The 19297-nt window shown below is 46.7% G+C and overlaps 1 protein-coding gene across 1 annotated transcript in view; it reads right to left on the bottom strand.

The window, feature by feature from the left end:
• LOC124550974 (ankyrin repeat and protein kinase domain-containing protein 1-like) overlaps positions 1 to 19297 on the bottom strand; it is a 38482-nt gene that overhangs the window by 8297 nt on the left and 10888 nt on the right. The window contains exon 2 of the mRNA XM_047125793.1: positions 9335 to 9932. Within this exon, the coding sequence (XP_046981749.1) occupies positions 9335 to 9921 (587 nt within the window). The 5' untranslated portion in view covers positions 9922 to 9932. The remainder of the gene's footprint in view (positions 1 to 9334; positions 9933 to 19297) is intronic.

Here is a 19297-nt window from a genome sequence, read left to right as displayed (position 1 = left end):
CATGGGCCGGATTTGCAGGGGTGGAAGACAGATGGCTAGCATAACGACTCAGAAGGACAGCTCGCCGAATGGACAGCGGAGGTTCAGCAGTCTCAGCATAAAGGCTTTCCACAGGGCTGGTATAAAAAGCTCCAGACACTAAACATAATCCACGGTGGTGGACAGAGTCGAGACGCCGAAGAGCAGACGGCCGAGCAGAGGAGTAAACTATACTTCCATAGTCCAATTTCGAGCGCACTAAGGTGCGAGAGAGGCGGAGAAGGACCACTCGGTCCGCTCCCCAGGAGGTATCATTCAGGACACGGAAGGTGTTGAGGGATCGCAGACAGCGAGCCAAAAGATAGGAAACGTGGGAGGACCAGCACAGTTTTCTGTCAAACAGAAAACCCAAGAATTTTGCGACGTCCGCGAACGGAAGGTTGACAGGGCCTAGATGTAAGGAAGGTGGAAGAAACTCTGTACGACGCCAAAAATTAACACAAACGGTCTTAATGGGAGAAAAGCGGAAGCCAGTTTCGATGCTCCAAGAGTGGAGGCGATCGAGACAACCTTGAAGATGTTCAAGAAGGCTGGTCCGTTGAGAGCTGTAGTAGATCGCAAAATCGTCCACAAAGAGGGAGCCCGAGACATCAGGAAGGAGACAATCCATAATTGGATTTATGGCAATGGCAAACAGTACAACACTTAGCACGGAGCCCTGGGGTACCCCGTTTTCTTGGGAGAATGTATGGGAGATGGTAGTGTTCACCCGCACTTTAAATGTGCGCTCTGCCATAAACTCACGAAGAAAAAGGGGCACCCGTCCTCGAAAGCCCCAAGAGAACAGTGTGCGGAGGATGCCTGTCCTCCAACAGGTATCGTATGCTCTCTCCAGATCAAAATATATTGCTACTGTTTGGCGTTTCCGGAGAAAATTGTTCATGATATAAGTGGAGAGAGCAACAAGATGGTCAACTGCAGAACGATGCTTTCGGAAACCGCATTGGGCAGGTGTTAAAAGGTTTCGGGACTCCAGCCACCAGGCCAAACAGCAATTCACCATACGCTCCAAAACCTTACATACACTACTCGTGAGAGAATGGGGCGATAGCTAGGGGGGAGACGTTTGTCCTTTCCAGGTTTCGGAACAGGAACGACGATAGCTTCCCGCCATCGTCTGGGGAAAGTACTGTCGGTCCAAATTCGATTACAAAGGCGAATTGGGTAACACAGACTATTGTATGATAAATGCAGCAACAAAATGGTTCAAATGGCTTTGAGCACTATGGGACTTAACATCTGAGGTCATCAGTCCCCTAGAACTTAGAACTACTTAAACCAAACTAACCTAAGGACATCACACACATCCATGCCCGAGGCAGGATTCGAACCTGCGACCTAGCGGTCGCGCGGTTCCAGACTGAAGCGCCTTTAACTGCGTGGCCACACTGGCCGGCAATGCAGCAACATTTCGATGTGGATACCATCCGGTCCTGGGGCGGAAGACGAGAAGAAGAGTATGTGTTGGTGTTCCTGCATAGAGGAAACACTTTCGCGATTTTGAGAGGAGAAAGCTAGAGGTCGCACTTCCGCTGCACGTTTCTTCGGGAGAAAAGCTGGTGGGTAATTTGAAGAGCTCGAAAACTCAGCAAAGTGTTGACCCAAGGAGTTAGGAATTTCGACTGGGTCCACTAATTTATCATGCGCGACAGTGAGCCCAGAGACTGGGGAGAAACTAGGTGCGCCAGATAACCTGACTCCAAACTTCCGAGGAGGGAGTGAAGGTGTTAAATGAGCTAGTAAAGAAGTCCCAGCTTGCCTTCTTGCTACCGCGGATGACGCGACGGCATCGCGCACGGAACTGCTTATAGCGGATACAGTTGGCCAAAGTAGGATGGTGCCGGAAAAGTGATGAGCACGTCGCCACTCACATATTGCGTCTCGGCATGCCTCGTTCCACCAAGGAACTGGGGGACGCCGGGGCAATTCGGAGGTGCGAGGTATTGAATGTTCCGCAGCTGTAAGCATAACTTCTGTAATATGGGTGATCTCATCGTCGACGCTAGGAAAGTGACGGTCATCGAATGTCGCTAGAGACGAAAAGAGTGTCCAATCGGCTTAGGCAAATTTCCAGCGTCTCGGGCGCATATATGGCAGTTGTGGCTGCAATCTAAGGACACGTGGGAAGTGGTCACTGGAGTGTGTATGAGCAAGAGCGAACCATTCGAAGCGCCGAGCTAGCGGAACAGTACCGACCGAAAGGTCCAAATGAGAGAAATTTGTCGTGGAAGCAGACAAAAATGTAGGGTCCCCAGTGTTGAGGCAAACAAGATCCGCTTGGTGGAAGATGTCTATCAGTAGAGAGCTGCACGGACAAGGATGCAGAGATCCCCAAAACGGGTGGTGGGCATTGAAGTCCCCAACCAGCAAATAGGGAGGCGGAAGCTGACCAAGAAGATGAAGGAGATCAGCTCTTGCCATTGGTGTGGGCGATGGAATGTATACAGTACAAAGAGAAAAGGTGTATCCAGAAAGGGAAAGACGGAAAGTGACAGCTTGGAAGGAACTGTTTAAGGAGATTGGGTCATAATGGACAGTGTCATGGAGAAGAATCATGAGTCCTCCATGTGCTGTAGTGCCTTCAACAGAGGGGAGATCAAATCGGACTGTCTGAAAATGGGGGAAAACATAGCAATCGTGGGGACGCAGCTTTGTTTCCTGAAGACAGAAGATGACTGGCGAGTAGGATCGTAAGAGGATCGACAATTCGTCCCAATTGGCTCGAACGCCACGGATATTCCAATGGACATTGGGTGGACAGAAAAGGGAAGAATGTGACCAAGGTTGCCCTCAACTCAACGACTGCTCAGACCTTGCGACTGACAGTGTGGAACAGCTATCAGCTAAAGGCAGAAGATCCCCATCCATAGGTTGTCCGGGAGCAGCTCCTGCCACCAGCGATCGGCCGGTTGATCGGCCGCCAGCAGTGCGCCTCGGCGACACACAAGACAGCCGAGGGCGGCTACTGCCAGGTGGTGCTGTAGAGGAGACACGCCGTGGCGGAGAAGGAGAGGAACTAGGTTTATTATTAGCCTAGCCGGCCGGAGTGGCCGAGCGGTTCTAGGCGCTACAGTCTGGAACCGCGCGACCGCAACGGTCGCAGGTTCGAATCCTGCCTCGGGCATGGATGTGTGTGATGTCCTTAGTTAGGTTTAAGTACATCTAAGTTCTAGGGGACTTATGACCTCAGCAGTTGAGTCCCATAGTGCTCAGAGCCATTTTATTATTTGCCTTCTTAGAAACTGGACGTTGAGATGAAGGAGGAACCGAAGGTTGTGAAGGTGGGGTACGTAAAAAATCTTTTTTGGAACTCCCGATGAAGGGTGAGCCATAGAGTTAGCAGGCGAGAATGCGGACGTTGAACGGGCGATCTTTGCGCTGGCCGAGCTGACTACCATGGCACTAAAGGTGAGATCACAAGTCTGCGTGGCCGCCTCCTGTGTTGGCCGAGGAGAGGCAAGGACAGTGCTGCGTTTTCCTGTCTGAGGCACAGTGGGCTTTCGACTGGCGAATAATTTTCGAGCAGCAAAGGTCGACACCTTTTCCTTCACTCTGATTTCCTGAATGAGCTTTTCGTCTTTAAAAATGGGGAAATCTCGAGAGGAAGCAGCGTGGTCACCCATACAGTTGATGCAATGAGGGGATGGAGGTAGACAAGCTCCCTCATGGGCATCCTTGCCACATGTAACACATTTGGCCGGATTGGATCAGGACAGGCTGGTATGATTGAACCGCTGACACCGATAGCAACGTGTAGGGTTTGGGATGAAAGGGCAATCGGAAATTCTCATAGCCCGCTTTTATGTTCGATGGAAGTTGAACTTTGTCAAATGTCAAGAAGACAGTTCGGGTTGGAACGATGTTTTTGTCAACCCTTATCATGACGCGATGAACAGCCGTTACGCACTGGTCAGGCAGGTAGTTTTGAATTTCGTCGTCGGACAATCCGTCGAGGGAGCATGTATAAACGACCCCATGAGATGAATTTAGGGTGCGGTGTGCTTCCACCCGGACAGGAAAGGTGTGTAGCAGTGAAACACGCAGCAATTTTTGTGCCTGGAGGGCACTGACTGTTTCTAACAACAAGGTGCCATTTCGTAATCGGAAACAATAATTTACAGTACCTGCAATTGCGTCGACACCTTTCTGAATAATGAGAGGGTTGACTGTGGAGAAGTTTTGACCTTCGTCAGACCGAGAAACAACAAGGAGCTGTGGCAACGATGGAAGAACTGTCTGTGGCTGAGGCTCATTGAACTTACGCTTGTGAGCAGACATAGTAGATGATGAGGAAACCATTGCAGAAGTATCCCCCATGATTACCAGCGTCTCCGATGGCGCGCTCCTTCCTTGTAGGGGCCCTCTCTGAGGGCACTCCCGCCTTAGGTTATTGTTCACACCTCAGGTCACACCTCCCGAGGAACGGACGGTTGGACCAAGTGGCACTTTTGGAAGGTATCAGCTCGGGTAATCACCCCTCCCTGGGCCTGGCTGTTACCAGAGGGTACGTACGTGTCCTACCTGTACTCCCGGGGCGGGGTATTACGCGTTACCCCGTCACCGGCTACGCATGGGAATGCGTGGGTCAGCCTTCAGACACGCACTGGGAGGAAAAAAGAGAAAGGGACGAACAAAGGAAAGGAAAGGAAAGTAAAGAGGTCTCAAACTCCACAGCGAAGAAAAGGGTAAAGAAGAGATAAGGAAAAAGGAAGGACAAAGACTTGCCAGCAGAGAAAGCATAGAAGAGAAAGCATAGAAGAGAGGCCGATGTACAGTTTCGAGCGTCCGTCTCCGGGCGTAGGCACTAAACATACTCCCAGAGGGGGAGAAAGGGAAGGGAAGAGGCGGAGGTGGGGGGGGGGGGGAAGATGGGGGATGGGGAAGGATGCGGAAAAGGAAAGTATGTAGCCCGGAAAGGAAGGAGGGCCACACTAGCTCGGGGTCCTGTGCTCGCTACGCACGTATCCACAAAAGAGTTGTGGATTTCAGCACATTGACGGGTATGTCCAACCATGAGGGGTGATAGATTTATTTTGTAAATACCTACACAATATATCAGTGCAGGGGTACAAGTGAATCTGCTATAGTGTAAAATCATGGATATGCAGAACGTTCTCTCATCAGCTCCCCTATGCAGATCCTTACATGTTCTTTGTCTACACCAACCAATGCTGGTGATGTCTTTTGAACCCTTTTGTCTGCGAAAGCGCTCTTGATTGCCTCATAGTGCCAGCCACCTGTGCTTTTCAACACTTGTTTGAGAGAGTCTTTGTGGGATGGAATACCTTCTGGAAGTACGATGGAAAATACCTGGAGCCTATTCTCCAATATGGTTGGTTGGCAGCCCTAAATAGCAAATAATTTCCTACAGTAGAGCAGAATCTAGACACTTCGGTGGTGTGAGAGTGGGCATACCATAATTTTATTGGTCGTTATAGACGCACAAACGATAATTGCATTGCTTTTCTGAAATGTGTATGTGTTGTAGTGTAAAGTAAATGTGGTCTGTGTTGCAAAATGTGCAAAGAAAATGGTGTGGGTGGGTAGTGTACAGACAATGTCCCGCAATAAGAGAGGTATAGATTTGATGTGGAAAATTCGATCCCAGAGAATCTATAGCCATAAGGGATGTGAGAGATTTTATGTGGAAAATTATGTCCATCATCAAGGAGGATAGAGGTTTGCTTGGGGAACTGAAATTACCTCACGGGGAGGTATTTCAGATTCTTCGCTTATTGCTGTCACCATACTTGTAATTACAATGATAAATATGTGACTGGTTTCCTGGAATGACTCTGCTCGGTGTCCTGGCATGTGGCAGAAGGAGCCGGTGGGTAGAATGAATGGACATTTGCGGCTTAAGACGCGAGCCACTGCTGAGCCTCCCAAAGTGGTCAGAAGCGTTATGAGGCTGCAGTTGACCTAAGCATGCCGCTCTCTGGGCGGGCGATAGCGAACTAACACTCAGCATGTGTTGCGATAGCGTTTGTTGCGAGGTGTCTCCTATTTCAGCATAAAAGTATCACAAACATCGTCATTTAGGCGTGTAACATTTTGCTGCTGATATCGGTTTCGAGATCGGTAAATTAATTCACGATTCATGAAGCTTTACTCATCGATAGAGCTCAGAAAGTAAATATTCTTCTAGTACCGAAGTCTGAAGTGGTCGCAAATTGTTGCAGGTACCATGACAATAAGCAGACTAGGCTGGAAACAGAACCATTAACGCACCCTTTTGTGTCGGAGGAACCAGTACTGTCTTTGTACTGCAGTTTGCAGATTGACACCTGCCTGCGGAGGGCTCCCACCCAGCACATGCGGGTGCAGTTGCCCTGTGACCGTTGCCTGTGGTGGATGAGCGACCAATCTCAAAGGTCAAGTGATTTCGGCGGTGGGTTATATCTAGTGCTACCACTACATGTGGTGCATGTGCTTCGGTTTTTGGGATCTGTGTCTTTGTGATATATGTTGGGGTGTCTGGAGGTCGACATCTACGTGCAGCATGCAGAATCATGATTTTGTATGGTGAGGGAAATGAACTGGGCTTACTATAGGGATGTAGCAATATGGTATATGGTGGTACAATCGTTTGTGGTGATATAGCCTAGTTGGAGACCGATTTCACACAAGCACAAGCTTCCCTCGACGGTAGCAGAGCAGCGTGATTGTCTTTGGCAGTAGTTTCCGTATTTCATGATCTGTAGGTCACTTTTTCATCATTTAACTATCAGTGCAATATGATGGTCTTACGTTTTTCGATGTGTACAAAACGTTTTCCGCTAAAATTCTCGTAATTTGTCCATCTTTAGAAAGTGGCAGACAGTATGCACCCATAGCAGCAGCAATATGGTTGGTTAAATTCAATAAGCAATCAGGATGCTTCATTCACAGGAAGTTCCATGATGTCAAAAAGTCAGAAGACATTCTTCGTGGGGAGAGGGGGGGCGGGGCATGACAGTCCTTACAGAATGGTGTAAACAAGACAGGGTCAGAACAAGGCAACAACACAAAGTTCCATGGACGTCAGAGAGTCCCGTGAAGTCTTCTTGTTCGAGTCCAGGAAGACCAGGCTGCCCTGGTTTGGACAGGTGGGATGCTATCTCACACCTGCCATTGTGGCTTCAGAGCATCTCCAGACCAGCAGTCGTAGGATATCGAAAAGTCACCTAATATTCCAGCCATTTTTCTCGTCTGTAGGTCAGTGCTTCGAATTCTAGGAGAATCTTTTGACATCTGATCTGCTGTGTCTACTTTTTTCTTTTTTTTTCTTCGTTTCTTCGAGACCTGTTGTGGAGTTTTGAAATATGTCACGAACTTTTAGATACACAATTGTTCAGATTTTCCCATATGTGCTTAGACATCAGAGTGGGTTTCCCACTGTAGAACTGTGCTTCGAAAAGTGAGGAATATACAAAGTAAGAGCCTTAACGGCCCTAACTCCAGCAGCGAACTAAGCCTGCTCAGAATTTCAGAAGAATTATGAAAACTACAGTAGCTGTAAAACTGATCTTTTTCTCTCTGTTACAGTGCATCCAAACAAGCAGCTGAAACTCGAAAAGTGGTGGCGGAAGTCTGCAGAAAGTGGAGGAGGGGGCAATGCAGTACACAGAAAGTAAATAAAGTACAACAACCTAACCTACCTCTCCAGCAGTTGAGCACAGATGGACAATTTCCTTCCATTTACAAGGTGGGGTGGCTGTGGAGGGAGGTGAGCGATGCCATAAGAGTGGGAGGAGGAGTAGCTTAGTGGAGGCTGCCCAATTGAGGTGTTTCTCGCCAAAATGTAAAATTTCCTCCCATTTCCAGGTTGTGGCGTGGCAATGTGGCGCGCGGAAAAATAGCCGCCAGTTTGAATAAATTATCTGTTCCATGACAGACTTTGCCTTACTACTCCTGCTATTTCTGTTTTGATTTCTGGACGACACAAAAATATTAACTAACAACAGAGTCCACAGCAATACCATTAGGCCTCTACAATCTTTTAAAACCGTGAATGTATTGCAGTTTATCTCTAAATAAAGTTTCGTACCCACCCATATCATCTACATTACATACTGTGCCATAACCAAGTTTTTAGTTTTTGTTGTTTTCTGCTTGCAGCAAGAAAATTATATCTACAGTTACTTTGTTGTGCAAAACTAGTCTTCGAAAGTTTGTAATGGTTTTTACGCGTGTATACAGTTAATGATTAAAGTAGTTTTTAGTCTGTCACAACCTGAGATTTTTTGTGTAACATCTCTTTTCCAGCTCCCTAACCGTCTAGGGCCCAACTATGTCACTTCCTTTAACATTTACGACGTTATTCCTATTGGTACCAAGTGTAATAACACTCTTTCTCGACACATGTTGTGCTCTCCAACCAAGTTTTCTTATTATCTTCACCAAGAAAGTTTTCACTCTCTTTTTAAGGGTTCTTCTAGTTTGCTTTATTTCCTCCTCCAATGGATCCCTTAACGTTATTTGATAACCTATTGTTGCTGAGTCCAGAAAGTTTTCGCCGGTTTCTGATTGGCGAAGCTATAGTACTGCGCTGCATTGTGGCAGCTACATTGTGCTAGAGTGAATGGTGCGTCTCCTCTAATTCCACTGACTAGTAGATACAATGCACTCCTAAGCTTGTGAGACGTTGAGTGTCAGTATCCTGCAGTGAGTTCATCAATACCACGGCAAGCCAACCCACATATGCCAGCACCTGGTGGGATGTTTTTGAAATCTGGCACTGGGAGGTGCCAGGCAATTGACTTGTGGAGGGGCCCACCTGTCAGCTCTGAGGTGTCGCCTTGGCCGCTGAGTGTATCCTGGAACACGTGACCATGGGGCTGATGCTGGTATAACGGTATGGTTTACTACATCTGATAGTTGCAACAGGTCAGCATTCACAGCATGGCAGCATCAGATATGGAAAATTATGGATATCTAGCTGCCTTCTTTGAACTGTGCTGCAGCATAATACAGATTTCCTGGTGCTCTTCTATTACTTCCCTTTATCAGTAATGATCAGGCAGAGTAAGATCCAAGTACTCGCCTACCTGTCTGCAAACAGCACCCTTTACTGTGTCTGCTTCAACACTGAGCTGCACATAGTTAAGCTCTCAGCAAGAATGTCTCCTCCTGAGTGCAAAGTCAACACATACTTTGTACAGAAGCTTGACGCCAAAGCCAAAATCTAAATAACGTGTTGCACACACACACACACACACACACACACACACACACACACACAGAGAGAGAGAGAGAGAGAGAGAGGGAGAGAGAGAGAGCGCCTTGGGATATGATGGTTTTCTGTTGTGCTTACCTGGTTTCGGTCGGTGGCTCCCTGAGCAGCCGTCTCACTTCGGCAACGTCGTGCGGGTGCTCAAGCTCTGCATCGGCCCAGCCCTGCGTGGAGAACACCTGGGGGTGTGCTTTTATGAAGGCGATGGTAGCCAGGGCGAGGCTGGTGCAGGAGTACCTCGCGGCCACCACAGCGGCGGCCGCCGCATTCTCCACATCCAGCTGCGCGATCAGCTGCCGCTCGCACGCCGCTTTCAGCCCCAAAACGCCGTATTTGTCTGCGGCTGCCAGCAGCTGGGAGGCCAAGCTGGGCAGCCGGGGGGCCAAGCTGGGCAGCTGGGGCGCCCGGAGGGTATAGAGGTAGGCCACCAGCAGGCTCAGCTCAGGGCCCCCCATGTCCGTGATGGTCACCTCACTGCTCCTGGCCTCCAGGGTGTCGTGCCGAAACATGGCTGCAAACACAGGGCTCCTGGCCGCCAGGACCGCCCTGTGCACCACCAGCCTCGTCTGGCCCGACACCAGCTCCACGACGCCTCCGCTGCCTCCAGCTTCCAGCATGGCGGCCAGGTCCACAGTCGCGGTCTCTTCCACATCGGTAACAGTATCCATTGCCGACGACTCTGAAACACAGCACCACTGAGATGGCTTTTGCCGCTTCACAGCACCTCCATCACTCGTATGTTGTACAGGCAGAAGCTTGAAACTTCCTGGCAGATTAAAACTGTGTGCCCGACCGAGACTCGAACTCAGGACCTTTGCTTTTCGCGGGCAAGTGCTCTACCATCTGAGCTACCGAAGCACGACCCACGCCCGGTACTCACAGCTTTACTTCTGCCAGTACCTCGTCTCCTACCTCCCAAACTTTACAGAAGCTCTCCTGCGAACCTTGCAGAACTAGCACTCCTGAAAGAAAGGATACTCCGGAGATATGGCTTAGCCACAGCCTGGGGGATGTTTCCAGAATGAGATTTTCACTCTGCAGCGGAGTGTGCGCTGATATGAAACTTCCTGGCAGATTAAAACTGTGTGCCCGACCGAGACTCGGTAGCTCAGATGGTAGAGCACTTGCCTGCGAAAGGCAAAGGTCCCGAGTTCGAGTCTCGGTCGGGCACACAGTTTTAATCTGCCGGGAAGTTTCATATCAGCGCACACTCCATTGCAGAGTGGAAATCTCATTCAGGCAGAAGCTTGTCGAGCAACAGTTTGTAAAAGGTAGCCTGCTACGGGTGAATCAGAAGCCGGTGATATCCTTGCCGTGTTGAACAGCAGCAGGTCTCCACTAGGACAATGGTAATAGTTTCAGCACCCTCATTATGCACAACATGTCTACAGAATGGGCAGAGACCTCATTTCTTTAACTTCCAGTGTCACTTGAACATGAAATGTTTCAAAATGGTGATATAGCACATTACTGGCAAGGTCAGAAGATCTATGTTGGTATTTCGCTAAACGACTTACCATCCTACCGAGCGGGATGGTTAGCACACTGGACTCGCTTTCGGGAGGACGACGGTTCATACCCGCGTCCGGCCATCCTGATTTAGGTTTTCCGTGATTTGCCTACATCGCTTCAGGCTAATGCTGGGATGCTTTCCGTGAAATGGCACGGCCAACTTTTTTCACCATTCTTCCCTAGTCCGATGCAACTGATGATGTCGCTGTTTGGTCCCCTCTCCCACATCAACCAACCAACCAATTTATCATCCTAATCACTCGTGATATTTAGGGAAAAAACGATACATTACTCCTGGAATCGCTTGTAGTCTGTTCATAACACACAGCACTACATACCAATGAGGCAAAACATTATGACCACGTGCTTAATAGCTGGGTTGTCCATGTTTGGAACGAAATACGTCACTGATTCTGCATATCAGGGATCTGGCAGTTGGTTGGTATGTTTGTGGAGATACGTAGCATTAGATGTCTACGCACAGGTCGTGTAATTCGCGTAAATAACGGGCCGCTGATTTTCGTGCATGGTGATGGCGCCCGGTAGCGACCCAGACGGGTTTCACAGGGCTTACATCAGGCGAATTTGGTCGCTGAGACAAACGTGAGTTCATCACAATTCTCCTCAAACCACTGTAGCACGGTTCTGGCTCCGAGACACGGAAAATTATACTTCTTAAAAATGATATCACTGTTGGACATCAAGCATGAAGGGATGCACAATGATGATGATTTGGGTTGAGGGGGCTCGACATCATGGTCATCAATGCCCTGACGAAAAGTCAGCAAGAAAATCTTATGGATGGGGACGAAGGCTGTCCCCACATGCGGAGCACTTTATAACGTATTACAGTCCGCCGCCCTTTCCCACCAATATAGTGGATGAGGCATGCCAGTTCACACAGTTTCACCACCGTTGTAACACTGGAATCGCTATCAGCGATGATGGTGGGCAGATCTCCAGCGAGACTGAGGGCTGTCCTAATATCCGTTTACGGGATATACGTAGCCACAATATGCTGAACTGAAAGCAGCACGCCACAAACTTCACAGAGTACTGTCCGAAAGAACGGACACCATATCCATATAAGTACATAGTTCTGGCAATACCGGCCATCACCTTCTTCTTCTATTCGGATGCACACGTAATCCCCGAACTCTTACGGGACTTGGTAAGAACGTCTTCCACGAGTAATGAGTTTGGTGGGGTGGGACACTACGAATGTGGTGTGTGGACATACAAGGTGAGAATGTGGGTCTCGCGGGAGGCGTGCGCGATATCTCCCTACAGTCGCACTGTGCCCTCAGTGGCTCAGATGGATAGAGCGTCCGCCATTCAACAAATGGTCAAAACAAACCATTAACTTGCACCACGATCACTGAATGAAAAATGGAGCGCCACAGTGATCCCAAACAGTTCGTATCATCACGATCGAAGGCAAACTTCTTGGGAGTTACGAACCGTGCAGGACGTTCAGCTAGGATCCACTCTTAAACAATGCGTATATCACATTGGTGTAACGGGCTGATGAGAACTGGTGGAATGAGATGGCAGGCAACCGAAGGCGGAAGAGTTCGTTGTGCAGCTTATCGTGAAACTGGCGTAGCTGCAGATACTGCGATAAAAAGGCACGGAAAACACAAACATCCGGACGGCGAGCTTGTCCAGTGGTTTCAGGTGGTGTGAACTGCAACGTCACACTTTACTTTTCAGGAGGGATAGTTTGCTCTAAAGATGTATGATTTTTATACGCAGACCGGGAATCAAGAGAAAGCAACTTATTTTGACCAGCTATCGGTCAAAGGCAGCTCTTATACCACATTTGTAGCTCTCTTACGCCCATTTTCCCACTCTTGCTAGCTGTGACGTAAATATTCCCTATTGCCCTTGCAAGATCACGCACACGAGAAGAAATATTAGGGGGCAGGGCAGCTCAACCTTCTCCCAACACAATGAATAACTTTCCAGCGAATTTACTTGCCTCCGGCTTAGCAGTCGGCGCAACTGAATGCGAATGTGTTAAGGCATTGGTATTAATTGATCTTGATACAACTCTCTTGGTACCTCTAATTTCCAGGGTTCCTTTCATATGCATGTCCTCTTCAAATTCCGCTTGGTGGGAGTTAAAAACAAATTTCTTACTGAACGATGGGATAAGTTTGTTTATGTCGTCTACAAATTTTCTGGCCGATTCCACAGTTTGTTGCGCATCTTCAACTTGATTCTTCGTTTGAAGCTTCGTTATCTTACGTCTTCGAGTTCGCTGTTATGCAACCGTCCACTGCTTTCCTACGAACCACCATAATCTGTGGCGAGCGCCAATCCGCTGTTTTTTTCTTATGCACTATACGGTCATATCACTTATTACACGAAATCTGTTCATAAATGTGGTTTTACTATGGTGCGGATGATCTTCCACGTACTTTTTTATGTTTAGATGTTTAGAACCCTCTCCTTGGACAACGATTGTCTTTCATTACGTTTGACTGGAGTCGAGATTTGTGGCTCCCTATTCGACAACGATGACGAACTGCATGCCTCGATATCCTTTTCTTTAAAATTACAGGAAAGTTCGTGCAGGGTGACAATTACTGAACTATAACGTAAATTAGCTACAAACTACGGCGGGCACATGTTATTCAACATGTAAACGACACTACCGATATTTAGTTTATGACATGTTCGATATGCCTGCCATCGTTGGCGACAATGTGGCGCAGACGAATAACGAAATTCTGGACGATTCGCTGAAGTGTCGGGAACATCGATGCTGTCGATCTCCTGAATGGCTGTTTTCAGCTCAGCAATGGTTTTGGTGTTATTTCTGAAAACTTTGTCTTTAATACAGCCTCACAAAAAGGACTGGCATTTGTTCAGATCCGGAGAATAAGGCGGCCAATTGAGGCCTATGCCAGTGGCCTCTGGGTACACCAGAGCCAGAATGCAGTCCCCAAAGCGCTCCTCCAGGATCTTAATCTCCTGCTTCGATGGCGTCGAACTCCGCCTTGCATGAACCACATCCCGTCCAAATCAATTTGGATAATAGGGATGAAATCATCTTAAAAAACCTTCACGCACAGTTTGAAAGTCATGGTGCCATCAAGGAATGTCTCAAAGGTTATTCCGTGAATGGACATTGCACACCATATATTCACCCGTTGAGGGTGAAGAAGACTTCCCGATAGCGAAATGCAGATTCTCAGCCCCCAAACGCGCCAGTTTTGCTTATGAACGAACCCTGCCAAATGAAAGTGGGCTTCGTCGCTAGACCAAACATTTCATTACCGTTCAACAAATGTTTTTGCTAATATTTTTTTTAACCAAGAAGCAATGAAAAGAAATAAGAGGGTCAGTATTGCACATAGTGCACAATAGTGTTACTCGTCACCTCCGCCTCCAATTTCTACCTCGTTCCCTTATAAAGAAATGTACGTTTACTTTGTTGTCCTCGCGTAGTCCTAAAAATTAATCTTAAAACTTTCATCCATTCACTGAAGATGGTCATGAAACAGATATTTACTATCGTGTCTCTCGTTCAGGAAGTAGTTACTGACTGCAGTTATTAGTGCTGATACGTGCTGGTTTGTGACACGTGCAAATCATTTTTCACTGTTGGCGTAGAGCACCATTATCAGTTCTGTGAAACTCGAAATGTCTCGCACTTTATCCCTGGGTTGGTAAGGCTCCAATCTGCAAGAGAACTTGCCCTTTTAATTGGACTCTAAAAATATTCACGACATTTCCTTGCAATCGGAAGTTAAGCGTATTTATTGCTACAAGGAAATTAGCGAGATTCGCCACACAGTGTAGAAGGAAGTTTCACCAAGGCGTTCATTTCGGAGCTTTCTGTTTTGTATCCAAATTGCAGTAGTTGTTACTAACATTCATCATCAGGGCGGACGTGTTCACATTTTCACTTTTGTTCGTGGTTAATACACAATTAAATCACAACAGTTGTCACGTTGTTCCTTACTGAATGTTCTCGCCACTCTTGTCCGTTCAAAAGTTTCTGAGTAAGATTATGTGGACACGCATCGCAGCTTGCGAGATGCGATTATCAGTGACTGGTGTAACGGTGCTTGGCTTTACCTAATATGAAAAGCGTGATTTCTTCCAGTCAATTATGTTGCAGGCCAGGCGTGCTGTACAATACAATGCAAATCACTTATTTTTAGTCCTCTTATCTTTGTTGTTGTTGTTGTTGTTGTTGTTGTGGTCTTCAGTCCAGATACTGGTTTAATGCAGCTCTCCATGCTACTCTACCCTGTTCAAGCTTCTTCATCCCCGAGAAACTACTGCAATCTACATCCTTCTGCGTCTGCGTGGTGTATTCATCTTTTGGTCTCCGTCTACGATTTTTACCCTCCACGCTTCCCTCCAGCACTAAACTCGTGATCCCTTGATGCCTTAGAACGTGTGCTACCAACCGACCGCTTCTTCTAGTCAGGGTATACCACAAATTCCTTTTCTCCGCAATTCTATTCAGTACCTCCTCATTAATTATGTGACCTACCCATCTAATCCTCAGTATTCTTCTGTAGCACCACATTTCGAAAGCTTCTATTCTCTTTTTGTCTAAAGTATTTATCGTCCTTGTTTCACTTTCATACATAGCTACACTCCATACAAATACTTTCAGAAACAACTTCCTGACACTTAGGTCTATACTCGATGTTAACAAATTTCTCTTCTTCAGAAACGCTTTCCTTGCCATTGCCAGTCTACATTTTACATCCTCTTTACTTCGACCATTGTGAATTATTTTGCTCCCCAAATAGCAAAACTCATCTACTACTTTAAGTGTCTCATTTCCTAATCTAATTCCCTCAGCATCACCTGATTTAATTAGACTATATTCCATTATCCTCGTTTTACTCTTGTTGATGTGCACCTTACATCCTTTCAAGACACTGTCCAAGACACTGTCACAAAAATGTATACGAAAAGTGTCACGGAATAGCAGCAATTGTCCCTGCCCTCTGGGGTGTAGCCGGTGTTTTCATGTCGCTAGTGCACAACCTAAAATGACAGGCCCCCGTTCTTTGAGAAAAACCACCCCTACGCTTACGTAGCCACAACTCAAACGGTGGGCATAGAAGGTGCCGCTGTTGTAGCGACCGAGGTATGTGTTGGATTACTAAGGGCATTCGTTTTCTTTTTGTGTTTCTTCCGTTTACAAATTTGTGGGAATAGTAGTGTTAAAAAGGTAATTGCATCAACAAGGAATAATAACGGAGGCGAATAATTTTTTCAGACGACCTAGATTACAAAAAATTAAAAACTTAATCCTGGTCGCTTTATAGAGGCTCTTTCGCTCATTCCGTCACACGTTTTCCATGTCGTTCGCACAACTACACGGATGTTACTTTTCATAGAGAGATCCCGCCGACAGCATCTAACGAATGCAATCTTTGTGCGACCATACCGTTCCTTCCGAAGATTCGACGGTAAACAAAACTTGATTTACATTTAAAAACATTTCTTTCGCAAATTTATTCTGATGCATACCACGCTTAAAATAACATTGCGCTGAAACAAAAGAGACCGCTGCGAAAAGTTATTCAAGAATTGTGCTGTGCATCGCTACTGCATCCGTACGGCTAAGCAATTTCCGCGGGGTCTGCACAAGTACAAAGAAATTTTGATGTCTCGAAATGAAGTTCTTAACTTAGTGATAAAAATAAACGTCATATAGATTACACTTTGGTGTGCCGTTTGGCGATATTATTTCTTCCGTGCAAGTCAGTTGACCATCATCTATGCTTGACGGTTTTACACTGAAGGGCCAAAGAAACTGGTATAGGCATGCTTATTCAAATACAGAGAGATGCAAACAAGCAGAATAGGGCGCAGCGGTCGTCAAATGCGCCTGACATTTTTGTAGCGATGAAGTGGGCATTTTCCCGTACGACCGTTTCAAGAATGTACCGTTAATATCAGGAAATTCCAGAAAAAGAATCTGCAAGACAGGGACCAACGACGACTAAAGAGAATCGTTCAGCGTGACAGAAGTGCAACCCTTCCAAAAGTTGCTGCAAATTTCAGTTCTGAGCCATCAAAATGTGTCAGCGTGCGAACCATTCAACGAAACATCGTATACCCTTGATGACTGCGCTACAAACAGCTTTTTACGCCTCACCTGAGCCAGTTAACACCTACATTGGACTGTTGATGACTGGAAACATGTTGCCTGGTCGGACGAGTCTCGTTTCAAATTGTATGGAGCGGATGGACGTTCACGAGTATGGAGGCAACTTGATGAATCCATGGACCCAGCAGTGAACTGTTCAAGCTGGTGGAAGTACTGTGATGGTGTGGGACGTGTGCAGTTGGAATGATATGGGACCCCTGATACGTCTAGATACGACTGACAGGTGTCTGATCACCTGCATCCATTCGTGTCCATTGTGCAATCCGACGGATTTGGGCAATTCCAGCAGGACAATGCAACACGCCACGCGTCCAGAATTGCTACAGAGTGGCTCCAGCAACACTCTTCTGAGTCTAGACACTTACGCTGGCCTCTAAACTCTCCAGATATGAACATAATTGACCATATCTGGGATGCCTTGCAACGTGCTGTTCAGAAAAGATCTCCACCTCCTCATACTCTTACGGATTTATGGACAGCCCTGCAGGATTCATGGTGTCAATTCCATCCAGCACTACTTCAGACATTAGTCGAGTCCATGCCACGTCGACCGGCCGATGTGGTCGAGCGGTTCTAGGCGCTTCAGTCCGGAACCACGCGGCTGCTACGGTCGCAAGTTCGAATCCTGCCTCGGGCATGGATGCGTGTGGTGTCCTTAGATTAGTTTTAAGTAGTTTTATGTCTAGGGGACTGATGACCTCAAATGTCAAGTCCCTAGTGCTTAGATCCATTTGAACCATACCACATCGTGCTGCGGTACTTCAACGTGCTCGCGGGGGAGGGGGGGGGGGGGTCCTACATGATAGACTGGTGTAACAGTTTCTTTGGTTCTTCATTGTAACTGAATTCTGATAAAGTCTGGAACGAGCTGCTGTAGAGCGCAAAGCTAACCTACCGACAGATTATGGTGCGAATGTCTGTGATGGCTACGTTCATTTGTCAAAGTTGGCTGTGCAAGGTGAGCCACATGACATATTCCTGAGATATAAGAGGAGATGAAAACCAGACGGACGTCAGATACAGCACGAAAACTGCCTAGCTATCGTCCAGTGCCTTCTATGCTTGCCAGGGTCGTACACCCCTACCGAACGAGTATTTCTGTTGATAAACACCATGTGCCCGTAGGAAAAATTGTCACAAAGTTCAAAAACTACGTGCAACGTCCATTGCAAAACTGAATACTGGCAGAAATGAAAACCACAATTACTTAAAAAGTCACACATTTCAGAAATAATTCAGTAACATACGCTTCTAACCTAATTTCAGCGTAACCCCCCCCCCCCTCAGTCACTTATACTCCATCCTCTCCCATACCGACAGGAATGTCACACATTCACTTTTAATAAAGCTGGCAAAAGAGACACAGAAGATAAACCACAAGTTTCTTCTGGTCATTAACAAGAACACTCAAGTGCAAGAGGCCTGAAATTCTGCAAATGCGAAATAAACTGAGAACAGCCGATGCCGAAAGCAGTCTACTGCGGAATCAGATCGCAGACGGAAACCATAAAGCAGCCCATCATTCTAAACAGAGAAAGAAGTGGAAAATTATAGCTTCCACAATGCTGAGAAATTTCAAGTGAAATTAACTCAGGAATGCGTTTCTGAGCAGCACAATCATAAAAATTAAGTCTCCTAAAACATGGAGGTATTGTTGAAGCATATGGTGTTGTGAAATACTTTCGAAAACACAATATCGAAACTTAGTAAACATTCCGATGAACATTAACGCATATGCAGATGCTGTGGTAGCCACGCATACTATTTTTGGAAAGATCAAAACAAACTCTTCAGTGCATCGAATTTGGACAAAGTTGAGGGTTCAAGAAAAATTCCTATTGAGTAAGACTCTTCTAAAAATTAATGGCTACATTAAGGGAATTAACTTGGAACGATCGTAAGAACAAACTTGTGAGTCATGCTCCACTATTTTTATTTGTTGATCTGCTGCACAACTGGATTCAGCTGTCGTGTGCGAGACCCCATCGCAATTCCTGTAGATGTTGATTTGCGTGATTATTCAGCAAAAGCAAGCCGGAACGGGAAATAATGAATTAACTTCTACTGGCAGTCAATCAAACACACTTCGTCTGGATATGTCTCGATATTAGGAAAAGCTAATTTACTTCCTCTATACCGCATCGAATTGACTAACCCGACGGGAAATGGGTATCTTCAGACGCCTTTCATCTAAGAAAGTGTGGAAAAATACTTTTGCTATAAAATTGGTATATTTATTGACGATGAGATGATCTGTCACAAACACACTCATGTTTAGGAAAAACTCAACACGTTGAATGACTAGAGATAGGACGTTCATATTCACAGGACATGTACATTAGTGCGTTCTGCAGAAATGATTAGAGTTTCAGTCACATCTG

This window comes from Schistocerca americana, chromosome 9 (genome assembly GCF_021461395.2).
Source record: "Schistocerca americana isolate TAMUIC-IGC-003095 chromosome 9, iqSchAmer2.1, whole genome shotgun sequence".
Classification (NCBI taxonomy): Eukaryota; Metazoa; Arthropoda; class Insecta; order Orthoptera; family Acrididae; genus Schistocerca; species Schistocerca americana.
The sequence above is the reverse complement of the archived record's forward strand: the minus strand, read 5'-3'. Positions and strand labels throughout refer to the sequence as shown.